Source organism: Salminus brasiliensis, chromosome 14, assembly GCF_030463535.1.
Source record: "Salminus brasiliensis chromosome 14, fSalBra1.hap2, whole genome shotgun sequence".
Lineage (NCBI taxonomy): Eukaryota > Metazoa > Chordata > Actinopteri > Characiformes > Bryconidae > Salminus > Salminus brasiliensis.
Genome location: NC_132891.1, coordinates 4890523 through 4903523, shown reverse-complemented (window position 1 = coordinate 4903523; position 13001 = coordinate 4890523). Strand labels below are relative to the sequence as shown.

The window sequence follows — 13001 nt, the reverse complement described above, 5'->3', positions numbered from 1 at the left end:
AGGTAGCTGCAGTCATATTGGTATGTTCACTATGGTATCCAGGTGGTTGTTATGGTATTGCTAAATGGTTGCTGATAGTATTGCTAGGTAGTTGCAGTGGTGTTGGTATGTTCACTATGGTATCCAGGTGGTTGTTATGGTATTGCTAAGTGGTTGCTAATAGTATTGCTAGGTAGTTGCAGTGGTGTTGGTATGTTCACTGTGGTATCCAGGTGGTTGTTATGGAATTGCTAAGTGATTTCTAAGTAGTGATTTGCTATGGTATCCCAGGTGGTTGCTATGGTGTTGCTAAGTAGTTGCTATGTGGTTGCTATGGAATTTCAGACGCTTACTGTGATGTTGCTAGGTAGCTGCAGTCATATTGGTATGTTCACTATGGTCTCCAGGTGGTTGTTATGGTATTGCTAAATGGTTGCTGATAGTATTGCTAGGTAGTTGCAGTGGTGTTGGTATGTTCACTATGGTATCCAGGTGGTTGTTATGGTATTGCTAAGTGGTTGCTAATAGTATTGCTAGGTAGTTGCAGTGGTGTTAGTATATTTGCCATGGTATCCAGGTGGTTGTTATGGAATTGCTAAGTGATTGCTACATAGTGATTTTCTGTGCTATCCCAGGTGGTTGCTAGGGTATTGCTAAGTAGTTGCTATAGTATTGCTAGGTAGTTGCAGAGTGATTGGTAGTAGAAGGATGCTCTAATGTCGCTAGGTGGTTGCTCTAGAATTTAAGGTGATTGCTGTGGCGTTGCTAGTTGGTTGCCAGGCAGTTGCTATGGTGTCCCAGGACTCCAATGACAATATATATATATATATATATATCAAGGCTGTAAACTTTAAACCGCCATGCTGTCAACCTGTCAATCAACAGGTTAGGACTTCAGCACCATGGACAGAGAGCACGTGACGCTTCATTATCATCTGCGTTGCACTTTATTAGTTATAACTATTTTTTTTTAATCGTTGTGCTGTATATTAGCACTTAAACGAAACCAGTGACATCATCAATCATTATGCGCCTATTCCTAATTATTATTTTTAATTATTCTTTTTTATTTACATTAATATTTGATCGAGTGAAGCACGTGCAAACGCCATGTTTGATCACGAGAGGGACAGCCGCTGTTGCATAGTGCAGTGAGGGCTGCAGTACACGGGCTTGACCGACAGGGGCTGCTGTTGCTGCAGCGTTGATGGAAAGACGCCTCGGGGCATTAACTTCTTGGCGCTGGATCTTCTGAGCTTAGCACAATGGAGTTAAAGGTCCAGCTGGAGCAGATTTACGGGCAGGAGAAGATGACAGGGGTGTGTGTCAGAGGGAGGCGTGACTTTCGAGGCCTCTACGGATGTAACCTCCCTCTGGGAAGTTCACAGAGGCAGTAAACAGGTTTCTCTACATAGGGTGGAGAAGAGCGCGCTATGGGAGACGCACCGGCGCTGGAGGGACGGGTCTCCCCGCTGAAGAACTTCATGGCTGGGGGAGTCGGAGGAGCCTGCCTTTTATTCGCCGGACACCCGCTTGATACCATCAAGGTGACAGCTGCCTGATCACAGCGGTGGGGTGTCAGACCATGGTGAAGCCACAGGTCTGAGTAGAAGTTTGAGAAGAAACCAGATGGTCCAGTTGGGAAGCTGACTGATTTCAGCTGATTGTTTGAGGTTAGGTGTTTCCTGGAACAGTCCAGGCACAGTCCAGGCACAGTCCAGGAACAGTCCAGGAACAGTCCAGTTGGATAAAGCCTAGCTAGTTGAGTCATTAGCTAACAGTCATTTCAGATGTTCAGGCAATTGCAGTTCCTCCTATGTGGGACAACCCAACTGAGACAGAAGGAAAAAAGGAACGATCTTAAATTAACCCATTGATCACATTATTTATTGATTATAGATTGACCGTTGTACGTTAGATAGCTGTATGCTACTATAGAGAAAGGTGGTACGTGCTTACCACTGAGGTGGTCCTCCCAAGGATACGCCTTCAGTACCCATAGCGCTTTTGCCCTAAAATAACAGATAAATATATAATAGGGAGACGAGCGGCGCTATCCTTGCTGCTCCAGGCTCGAGCTGCACAATGATTGTACATCTGGTGAAGTGTAAAATCCTGTAGTCATGGTTCTGCAGCTCTTCTGCAGCTTGTCCAGAAATGCATGTGTAAAGCGTGTCCTTTGGAGGAGATTGTATTGTGAATTCTACCACCTGGCTGTAGGGGGAGCTACAATTGGTTCTTTGAGCGATACCATAGAAGAACGATTGTTGGGTCCATAAAGAACCATTTGTCTATAAGTGATGCAGGTGTGAAGAACCTTCCAACCTTCATTTAGCAGATGCTCTTCCCCATAAGACCGTAATACTCTACCATAATACTCTACTCTTCGCCCAAGTCCTCTCAGAAGAGGAGGGTCTTCAGTCTGGGTTTGAGGACAGTGAGCGTTGGACTCTGCTGTTCGGACACCCAGGGGAAGCTCGTTCCACCACTTCGGTGCAGGACAGAAAAAAGTCTGGACGCTCGTCTTCCGTGGATCTTAAAGGATGGCGGGTCGAGCCGAGCCGTACTTGAAGCTGGAAGGGCTCTCGGTGCAGATCGGCTTTTGACCATCGCCATCAAGTGTACACATCTCTACATACCTCCATCCATTCATTCATCCATTCATTCTTTATTTTCGCAAAAATGCATCTCTTTATGGAACCCAGAACGGTTCTCCTATGGCATCGCTCAAGAACCCTGTGTAGCAGCTTTATGTTAATGAGCAGAGCTGGGCAGAACTCAAGTAAAAGTACTGTTACTTCAAAATATTACCTACTCAAGTAAAGTAAAAGTAAAAGTAGGCATTTCAATTATTGCGAAAAAGTACTCAATAAAAAAACTACTGAAGTATTGAGTTACTTCCTCGATCTCTTTTAATAATCAATATAAAACTGCGATATCAGTCAGAAATACAGTTTTTCTTCAAAATAATACCTACTCAAGTAAAGTAAAAGTAGAAAGTACTCATTTATTATTATTATTAATTATTATTAATTATTAATTATTGCATGAGTAAAAGTAAGAAGAACTACTCAGGTATCGAGAATAATCAAAATAGAACTGCGATATCAGTCAGAAACGCCCATAACACAGTTTTTCCTCAAAATAATTGTAATAAAATGTAAACTAGTCATTTGAAAACCCAAATTAGGACTAATTTACAACAACAAAAAAACAACAATAAATAATAATAATAAATGAACATTGTGAGACAAAGTAGAGCACCGGGATATCGATAACAGGGTTGTGGGTTTGATTCCCGGGCTCGGCAAGCTGCCACTGTTGGGCCCTGGAGCAAGGCCCTTTACCCTCTCTGCTCCCCGGGCGCTGGAGTTGGCTGCCCACCGCTCTGGGTGTGTGGGTACTCACTGCCCCTAGTTCACTTGTGTGTGTGTGTTTGTGTGTTCACTACCACAGATGGGTTAAATGGGGAGGAAACATTTCGCTGTACAGTGACAAAAACATGCACCTTTACTTTACCTCTTCAACAGCATCGCCCGTTTGTGCCATCGCAGTCCTGCCTGCACTGTGCTGAAATCAGTGGTCCCACCCACCAAGCCCACAGTGTTATGACTTGGTACCTGCAGCTGTCAGTATATAGGTATATATAGGTATAAATGCATATATATATATATATATATATATATATGCATTTGATTGGTCAAACGAAGTCCTGTACGATGATTTTGATAGGAAGGGAAATTATACCAATGAAAAAACAAACAAAACGAATTAAAAACGTAACATAAAAAGGAACGTAAATGAATAACGGAGTAAAAGTACATTTTTACCTCACAAATTTACTCAAGTAAAGTATAAAGTACTTTTGGCTTTTAAAACAACTCTAATTACTACCCACCTCTGTTAATATGTGAGGGGAACAGAAGGGTATCATATCCTCTTGCCCCGTTACTCTTTGGCATTAGTTGTCTCCATTTCTTGGGGGAAATTAATGTAGTTCAGTATTAAGGTTCTAGATTGAACCCTAATAAAGTACATTGCCATAGTTTGTACCTTAAGGAACCAAGTTGTACCTGTAGTGCAGAAACCACCTGGCCCCAGCCCAAGTGAACACTGAATAAATACTAGAATAAATAAAATTAAATAGATTTAAATAAAGAACTACTGAAATAGTCTCTGATTGCAATGGGAATTTATGATGGTCCAGACTCATCTTACCTCGAGACTGCAGAACAGTGCAGTTGAATCCGCAACCACTGAAAACGAATAATCAGCTATTATTAATTTATTATTCCATGTAGGTACAGGTTGTTCAACTTTACTGAAGCCGTGTGAATATAGCAGGCCTGAGAAAGCCATGCTGAACATCTCAGTTTTTGCTCAGTTGGGTTTGAACCCTGTAGCTGCTTCTGTAGACTGTGTAAATCATTCTGGATGAATGGACCAATGGAGATGCTCTAAACTCCTGTTTCACATTGACCGCCATTCAGAGCCCTCTCCTGTAACACCAGCGTTGGAATGGCAGGTTAATTAGTAGTTAATTAGAGCTGTACTATGAAAGCTGGGCCCGGAGGACAGTTTGCAGTGGAAATATCCCAGTTCCAGGGACAAACCATTAAGCAGCCAGTTGAATGCAATGAAATGCCAGTGGAGCTGAAATGGTGTATACTGATAATCCTGTGTGTTGATCAATCTGCTGAGCACTAAACTAGTGTGATGCGCCTGTTTCACCCTTTCCCTCGACCATATGCTCTTGGGTCAGATCCTAATCCTCCTCGATCAGGGAGGCCCAGGCCATCCTGAGATTAATTGTGAGGTAAAGGAATTATCTTCTGCCACCACAGATATCGGTGTATTGTAATAACGGTAGAGCATTAATAAACCAGCCAATGTGAAAAAATGACTTATAACCTGAAATAATAGGCAAATATATCATATTTTAATATGCAGATTTAATTCAAATGAAAGTCCACTTAGTCCTGGAGTGTGTCAGATGCTCCTAGACTGACTGCAGTATTTTCTAAGGTCAGTGGTAACTTGAAAAGAGGCCTCCAGAGGAGAGGGTACACCTTCTCTTATCTGTATTCATGCAGTGCAATAGAGACCACTCCTTAACAGACCAATGCCACATGTTTTCCTGACATTTATGAGGGTTTGTGTGCAAAAAAAGCCCTTAGAATTACATGTTACTGCTTGCAACTGTGCCTTTTAACTGTACAGTAGCAGTCAAAAGTTTGGGCACACCTAAAATTTAATGTTTTTTCATTATTAGATTTTTTTCTGCATTGTAGATGAATACTAAAGTCACCCAAACCAGACTATGGTTTACATTTTAAAGTAGTCTTCTAAAGTAGGCACCTCTTGCTTAGATGACATTACAATTGTATATATTTTCTATAACATACATTTTATATATTTATTTTATTCATTTTTATTATTTCTTCCTTTCTTTTAATGATTTATTTTTGAATTTTTTCTTCTAATAATTTCATGTTTTCTTTCTTTTAATTATTTCTTTTAATGAATATTTTCATTTTTTTTTCTATCTTTCTTTTAATGCGTTCTTTAAATTTCTTTCTTTCTTTCTCAGCTTTGCATATCTTGGCATTTTTTCAGTCAGCTTTATGAGGCAGTCACCTGGAATGGCTTTGAGTTAACAGCTGTGCCTCATCAAGAATCAATTCCTTGAATTTCTTGCCATGTTGTAAAGAGGTAGAGTTGGTATACAGTGAATAGCCCTATCTGAGTAATGTTCTAATCCATATTATGGCTCCTCAACTAAGAAAATCTAAACAACAGTCTATCATAACTTTAACTTTTAAAGAAGGTCAGTCAGTCAAAAAGAATAATTTCAAGAACTTAGAAAGTTTGAACGCACCCCAAAAAAGAAAAAAAAAAGAAAAACATTGAATGAGAAGGTGTCTCCAAACTTTTGACTGGCACTGCCATCAGCAGCCGGAGCCTGAGAGAGCACAATTGGCCCTGTTGGCCCTGTATGGCAATCCCTAAACAGAAAAAAAAAAACATTGAATAAGAAGGTGTGTTCAAACTTTTGACTGACACTGTATATGTAAATGAGGTATTTTCTGATTGGGTTCTCTGTATTGGGTGTGATTCAAAATGCAGCCCGGGATGAAATACTCCTTTATAACTTAGTTAAAACGTATGAGTGGGCAAAGCTAAACTGCTGTAGGGCGGATGGGCGGGTCTATGTAAATGCATTGGTATTTGTGATGTCACAAAATGGACTTTCCTCACAGCTTAATTCTCAAATATGTGTTATACGATTTGCTTTTCATTTTTTAAATTAGTTTATAATAGTAATAGTTTATACATAATCTATAAAAGTAGTTTATTAAAATTAAAATTAAAAATGAGAAAAATGTGGGATGTGGGATATGGACGCTTTAAGACCCTTTAAGTCTCATTAAAACTCAGCTGTTCCTAAACGTCCCGGTCTGTGGAGGGCCTGGGTCTGTTGGGTCAGGTTAAATAAACGAGGTTGTGCTTGGGAACTCTGTTAGCATGCCTGTGGCTGTGAGAACTTTCCAGAACAATAAAGACAGTTTACTGCGAGAGACACAGGAAGTAGATAATCCACACTCTGCCCCCTCCCTGGAAGACCCTCCTTATCAATCAGGCCATATTTCCCCTGTGTTTGCAGACTCATGCCATATCTGTGTGTGTGTGTGTGTGTGTGTGTGTGTGTGTGTGTGTGTGTGCGCTCAGTTTGCTACATTCATGTGTGTGTCCTAATCTTCCCACAGGTTCGTCTTCAAACACAGCCCAAAGTCTCGAGTAGTCGGTATGTGGTCTACACAGGAACGTACGACTGCTTCTGCAAGACCGTGTCCAGAGAGGTCAGAGTTCACTTCATCCTGATTTAGCTGAACAGCGGCAGATCGATCGTCCAGTTCAACAACAAATACGATTTACTGACGTACTGAGCCGACCCACAGATCTGCCCTCCTGCCTTTCTTTCCTTCCTTCCTTCTGTCTTTCTTTCTCTCTGCTGTCCTCCATCCATACATCCATCCATCCATCCATCCATTCTTCCATCTGTTCATCCATTCATCAATTCATCCATCCATCCATTCATCTATCATCCATCCATTCATCCATTCATTTATTATTTTAATTTATTTATTTATTTATTTATTTATTTATTCATCCATTCATCCATTCATCCATCCATTCATTCATTCATTCATTCATTCATTCATTCATTCATTCGTTCATTTATTCATTCATTCATTTATTTATGTATTCATTCATTCATTCGTCCATGTATTTATTAAATCATTTATGTATTCATTCATTTATTTATTCATTCTTTTCATTTCTTTTTTCTGTCTTTCTTACTTTAATTATTTGTTTATTTATTTATTTTTCTTATTTATTTTCTTTTCTCCCTTTTAAATATGTTCTTTTAATTCTTGATTTATTTGAATTATTTCTTTTAATTATTTCTTTTAATTAATATTTTCATAATTTTTTTCTATCTTTCTTTTAATGCTTTCTTCATCTTTCTGTCTTTCTTCTAATTCGCTTTTTAAATTTCTTTCTTTCTTTTCTTCCTTTTAATTTTTTTTTTCTCTTTGCTTCCCTCCATTCATTCATTAATTCTCTCTTTCTCAGTATCTTCTTCACACCGTTTTCTTTTTTTCTTTTTTTTCCTCTCTCTCTCCTCCTTTCTACCCCCCGGTCCCCGTCTCTAACCCCTCTGTTTTTTGTGTTTTCTCGGCTGTCAGGGAGTGCTGGGGCTGTATAAAGGGATGGGAGCTCCGCTGGCTGGAGTTGCTCCGATGATGGCGATCAGCTTCTTTGGATTCGGGCTGGGGAAGCAGCTGCTGCAGAGTGACCCAGCCATTCCACACACGTCAGTATAAGGGAAAAGGGGGCAACAACATGGTTGAACATGGACTGCAGAGTTAAGTGCATTTGGGGGGACCACCACCCAAATAATATCTGGACAGAAGTGGTCCTATGGTGGGCCCTGTCCATTGGTAAATGCTGTAGAGGGGCAACACGAGATTAAGATACTTTCTTCCATTTCCATTGCAAGCTGCCTGTGTCTCACAGTTCTGTCTCTCTGCCAGGTACACACAGATCTACCTGGCTGGGATGTTGGCAGGGGTCTTCACAACTGTGATCGTAGCTCCTGGAGAGAGAATCAAGTGTCTACTTCAGGTAAGAAACCACTCAAGATGCCAAATCAGCTCTACTGGCCATCAGATCAGTGCATGACTGATCGATCTGTAATCAATTATTGTGTGAATTCTTAGAGGTCAAAATCCTGGGGGGCTCTGAGTGGTCCAGCAAGCTCTGGCACTGCTATTATGACCCAATGAGGATTGCTGGGTTACATGCCATCAGCAGCCAGAGCCAGAGAGAGCACAACTGGCCCTGCTATATGGCACTCTCTAGGTAGATGGCTCGCTCTCTCTCCCCACATCATGTCAGTGTGATGCTGGTCGGCACAGGCGTGAGCTGGGCAGCCAGTGCTTTCCTCTGAGCGTGTTGGTTACCTGGTGAAGATTTTCGGTGGCAGTCCGAAAAGAGGCGGTGGCTCAGTCCTCACCCTCCCGGAGCAATAAATGTGACCAGAGAAGACTACTAAAGGGTGGGCTGGGTTATTGACTAATTAAGATTGGAGAGGAAAATTAGGTAGGAATTGGGTAAAAAAACTTTTATACTTTTTGTATAAACAATTGTACATTCTAATGAAAACCATGTATCTCCATTTTTGTCAGTTTTTAGTTTTCTCCATGAACCCTGTAGCTGCTTCTGTAGACTGTGTAAATAATTCTGGATGAATGGACCAATAGAAATGCTCTAAATTACTTGGAATAAACTCTCGTTTTACTATATATATATATATATATATATATATATATATATATATATATATATATATATATATATATATATATACAGCTCTGTAAAAAAATAAAAGACCATTTAACTTTTCTTAATTTTGCATCTGTACGTGTTTGGCAGCCATTATATTCCAGGCATTTCATCAAACAAAGCTGAGTTATCTAAATCTGCAGACTATGAATAACATAAAGTCCCAACAGCACTGTGAAAGACTAGTGGAGATGCCGGCCGAGACATAAGAGTTGTGATTGGCAGTCAAGGTTATTTCACCATAGTGATTTCTGAATGCTCTCAAAGTTTAGAAATTAGTACTGTGATTAAATCTGAATAATAACTTCTTTACATTATAATTATTATAATAATTTATTTCCATTATTCGAGCAGCTGTTTTGAGCAGTTGTCATTTCTGCAAATAAATAAATGCTCTAAATATTAATATTTTATTTGGAATTTAGGGGAAATGTTGTCCATGATTTATGAAATACAACGCAAATGTTAATTCTTCTTAAACACACTGCCTATAAACAGTAAAACCAGAGAAACGGATCATGTAGGGTGGTCTCTTAATTTTTTTCAGAGCTGTATATATATATATATATATATACAGTATATATATATTTATATATATGCGTGTGTGTGTCTGTTATCTGAATGTACTCACAGCCTGTGTGTTACTCTTCTAGGTGCAGTCCACCACCGGCCAGCTAAAGTATGCTGGGCCTATGGACTGTGCAGTGAGACTTTACAAGGAACAGGGGATTCGTAGTGTTTACAAGGGGACTATCCTTACTCTTATCAGAGGTATGTGTGTGTTCATACAGTTTCAGGACATAAATATGCTACTTATTTAAAAAAAAAAAACAACAACAAAAACAAGGCCCCTGGTTGAGGACCCCTCCTCAACTCCCCAGCTCTCCAGAGAACACATGCTGGGGGCTTTATACCCCTCTAGCCCAAACCTGGCCTAAAGCACGGTGCCTTTAGCTCCATGGTTATCTTCTCCACAGAGTCCTATTCTGTTGGCAATACATCTCTAAAGGGACTAGACAAGCTGTGTGTGTGTATGCCTTTGCACATCTGTGTCAGCAATGGGTGCGGTGGTGTCCACAAACATTTGGACATGTTGTGTCATATGAATCTGAAAGTTGTTCTGTAAATTATATTAATATTTAATCATAAACGGACCAATAGAAATGCTCCAAATTGACTTGGAGTCATTTATTTTTTCATTGACTTCCATTGACAGTTAAGAAGGTTTTTTCCTTCTCCTGTAAAGTTGCCATTTCGGAGAAGGCCTTGAGGCGACAGTGGCGATATTCATATGTAATACATGTGGGTCATATCTATGACCTTATGTGCTGACACACGCATGTGTGTGTGTATTAGTGTCTCACAGCGGTCACACAAATATCTGATCGATATGGCACTCTCTGCCCTTTGATAACGCCGTCCTGCACGAACCACACCTGATTTCCCAACCCCATTCCCCATTCCATGTCTGCAGCGTGTTGCACCAGGCCACCCCTGACCGAAGTGTGGTTGTGTGAGCGTGCTGATCAAGCACCTTTCAGCTTTGTTCTCTTATCTCTTCAGATGTGCCTTCCAGCGGCCTGTACTTTCTCACCTACGAGTACCTAAAACATGTCCTGACTCCCGAGGGTCAAAGGTAAGAGTCAGCTTTGCCTAATCTCGTGACGACGCAGACTTGTAGACGTTATCACCGTTGAGCACTCTGTCTTTTTGCCCCTCCCCCATGCCCTTAACCACACATGCCCATACATGCAGCGTTCAGCAACTGAGCACGCCCAGAATTCTTCTGGCTGGGGGCACTGCTGGGATTTTGAACTGGGTGATAGCGCTTCCTCCTGATGTGCTCAAGTCCAACTTCCAAACAGGTAAATTCTAAAGGGAATTGGGACTTTTTCATTGGATTTAATGCAACAAAATATCGTTTTCCATATATTGTGTATTGTGATATTTCTTTATCCTCCTTTTTAAGTGCTAATACATACAGAATAGTATACATAGTCTTTTAGTCTGATCTTGCCATTAAGCAGCACCGATTAGGCATTATGCATTATGGTCCAATGCTGCCTCCTAGTGGTGGAGAAGTACTGTTACCTGCACAAGCACAAGGCCTTAACCGCATGAGTTAGTGCCTTGGGGTAATCCTGAGGTCTTCAGTGAAGGCATACTAGTCTGTTTACCTCTTCTGCAGCTGCTGACGGACGTTATAAAGGCTTAGTAGATGTTCTACGAACTCTGATAAGGGAGGAAGGAGCCAGGGCTCTTTATAAAGGCTTAAGTGCTGTCATGCTACGGGCGTTTCCAGCGAATGCGGTAAGACCTCCAGAACACAGACGCCTCACCACACACGTTCATTCACTTATTCATTTATTAAATTCCATATTCAGCTATAATTAATGCATTATTAGATTGTAATATAATACACAAGGTTATTATAATACTATGACAACATTGACAACAACACAAATACACTATATGTCCAAATGTTTGTGGACACCCCTTATAATGGATGCATTCAGCTACTTTAAGCTGCACCCATTGCTGACACAGTTGTGCAAATGCACACAAACACAGCTGAGAAGAGATGCCATTAGCATAGGACTCTCTGGAGCAGATTATAAACATGAACCTAGTATAGGCACCATGCTGCCTAATTCCAGATGTGGTCTTGAGGGGTATAAAGCCCCCCAGCATTGAGCTGTGGAGCAGTGGAAGAGCAGGGAACTCTGGAATTATGGATTTTGGGATGAGTTTGGGGAGTTGGGGATGAGGAGAGGTGGGGTGGTGATCATCCAACATCCTGACCTCACTGACACTCTTGTCGCCGAATGCAGTCAAATCCTCACAGCAATGCTCCTCCAAACTCTAGTAGAAAGCCCCCAGTAGAGACAGGTCCTCCAACAAAAGCAGAAGCCCTCTTTTTTAAATATCCTTAATCTTTTTTGAATAATAATGATTTTAGAAGAAACAATGAATGAGCAGATGTCCAAATACTTTTGTCCATTTAGTATAGAAGCAGACAATAGAGGCAGAAAGCCACAATAGAGCCTACAGGTGCCTTTTAAGATTTATGTGTAATGGTAATAATGGTAAAATAATGGTTTGGCCTCCACTATGAACAAATCTCAGCATTTCACACCAGTTTTTTTTCCTTCATGGCTCCTTCTTGTGTTCTCAGGCTTGTTTTCTAGGTTTTGAGGTAGCTCTGAAGTGCTTGAACTGGCTGGCCCCAACCTGGTGACCTCTACACCTGTGTGGACTGTGCTGCTGATCACTTGCTAACGGAGCTTTATTGGACGGCTTTATTTAAGTGACCTCACTCAAATCCGCAGTTTGTGGATCTTTACAACTCAGTTTAAGGTCTTTAAGGCCTGGACAGAGTAATCAGTATGGAACTAGCTACACTGACGGGACTAGCTACACATGGGACATTGGGACATTGCTAGTAGCTGGAACTGCTAGCTGATATCAATGCTAGCAATATAGCATATTTAAGTAAAGTAAACAGGGGCAGTATCCAGTGCGGTGTAGTTTCTGACGTTAGCTAGGTTTACTCTTTTAAATGGGATTATCTGTTCAGTTGGCGACACATCTAAATAATGTCCGTCATGGGATGAATGATTTGAGTATGCTGTTTTATTATTATATTACTAATAGTGTATGTTCATACCCTTTGTAACAATATACAGATAATATTTTAAAAAAATAGTCATATTAAATGATTAGAAATTGTAATTATGTGCTATTTGACAAGGCGATTATTTAAAATGTGTATCTTTTTTAAAAAACAAAACTGTGTTATTGTTTTTTAATAAAACTGTGATTTTGTGGTGATTAATTTCTGGTTTATCTTGCCATTTTTGCTAGAATACATTTTTATACAAGAGGATGAAAGCATTGATGAACGTTAAAGTGCTTAATCTGACTAATGACTTTTCAGCAGGATAGGTGCGCTAACATCACAATGTTGCTATAGTGTTGACACAAAATTGTCACAACCTCATTATTAAGTAAGATCGCCTCCAAAATCTAAAATCTGTATGATTTTGATAACAGAACATCATATATTTTAGAGCATTACATAAAATCATTAAAACAGTAGTACACAGTACAGC

General features: G+C 40.2%; 1 protein-coding gene across 1 annotated transcript; it reads left to right on the top strand.

Moving 5' to 3' along the window:
• The first annotated feature begins 1405 nt into the window (after positions 1-1405).
• Positions 1406-12718, top strand: LOC140577139 (mitochondrial carnitine/acylcarnitine carrier protein). The gene is made up of 9 exons (XM_072696972.1): positions 1406-1526; positions 6747-6839; positions 7731-7858; positions 8079-8169; positions 9543-9660; positions 10453-10525; positions 10645-10754; positions 11078-11199; positions 12065-12718. Exons 1-9 carry the CDS (start codon positions 1413-1415, stop codon positions 12125-12127), a joined length of 912 nt encoding a protein of 303 aa, XP_072553073.1. The 5' UTR covers positions 1406-1412; the 3' UTR covers positions 12128-12718.
• The last annotated feature ends 283 nt before the right edge of the window (positions 12719-13001 follow it).

Bases quoted from the DNA above. Each gene is read 5' to 3' on its own strand.
- LOC140577139 (XM_072696972.1), top strand. From the start codon at position 1,413: ATGGGAGACGCACCGGCGCTGGAGGGACGGGTCTCCCCGCTGAAGAAC. The intron at 8,170-9,542 runs GTAAGAAACCAC...TTACTCTTCTAG, and splicing joins GAATCAAGTGTCTACTTCAG to GTGCAGTCCACCACCGGCCA. The intron at 10,526-10,644 runs GTAAGAGTCAGC...CCATACATGCAG, and splicing joins CTGACTCCCGAGGGTCAAAG to CGTTCAGCAACTGAGCACGC.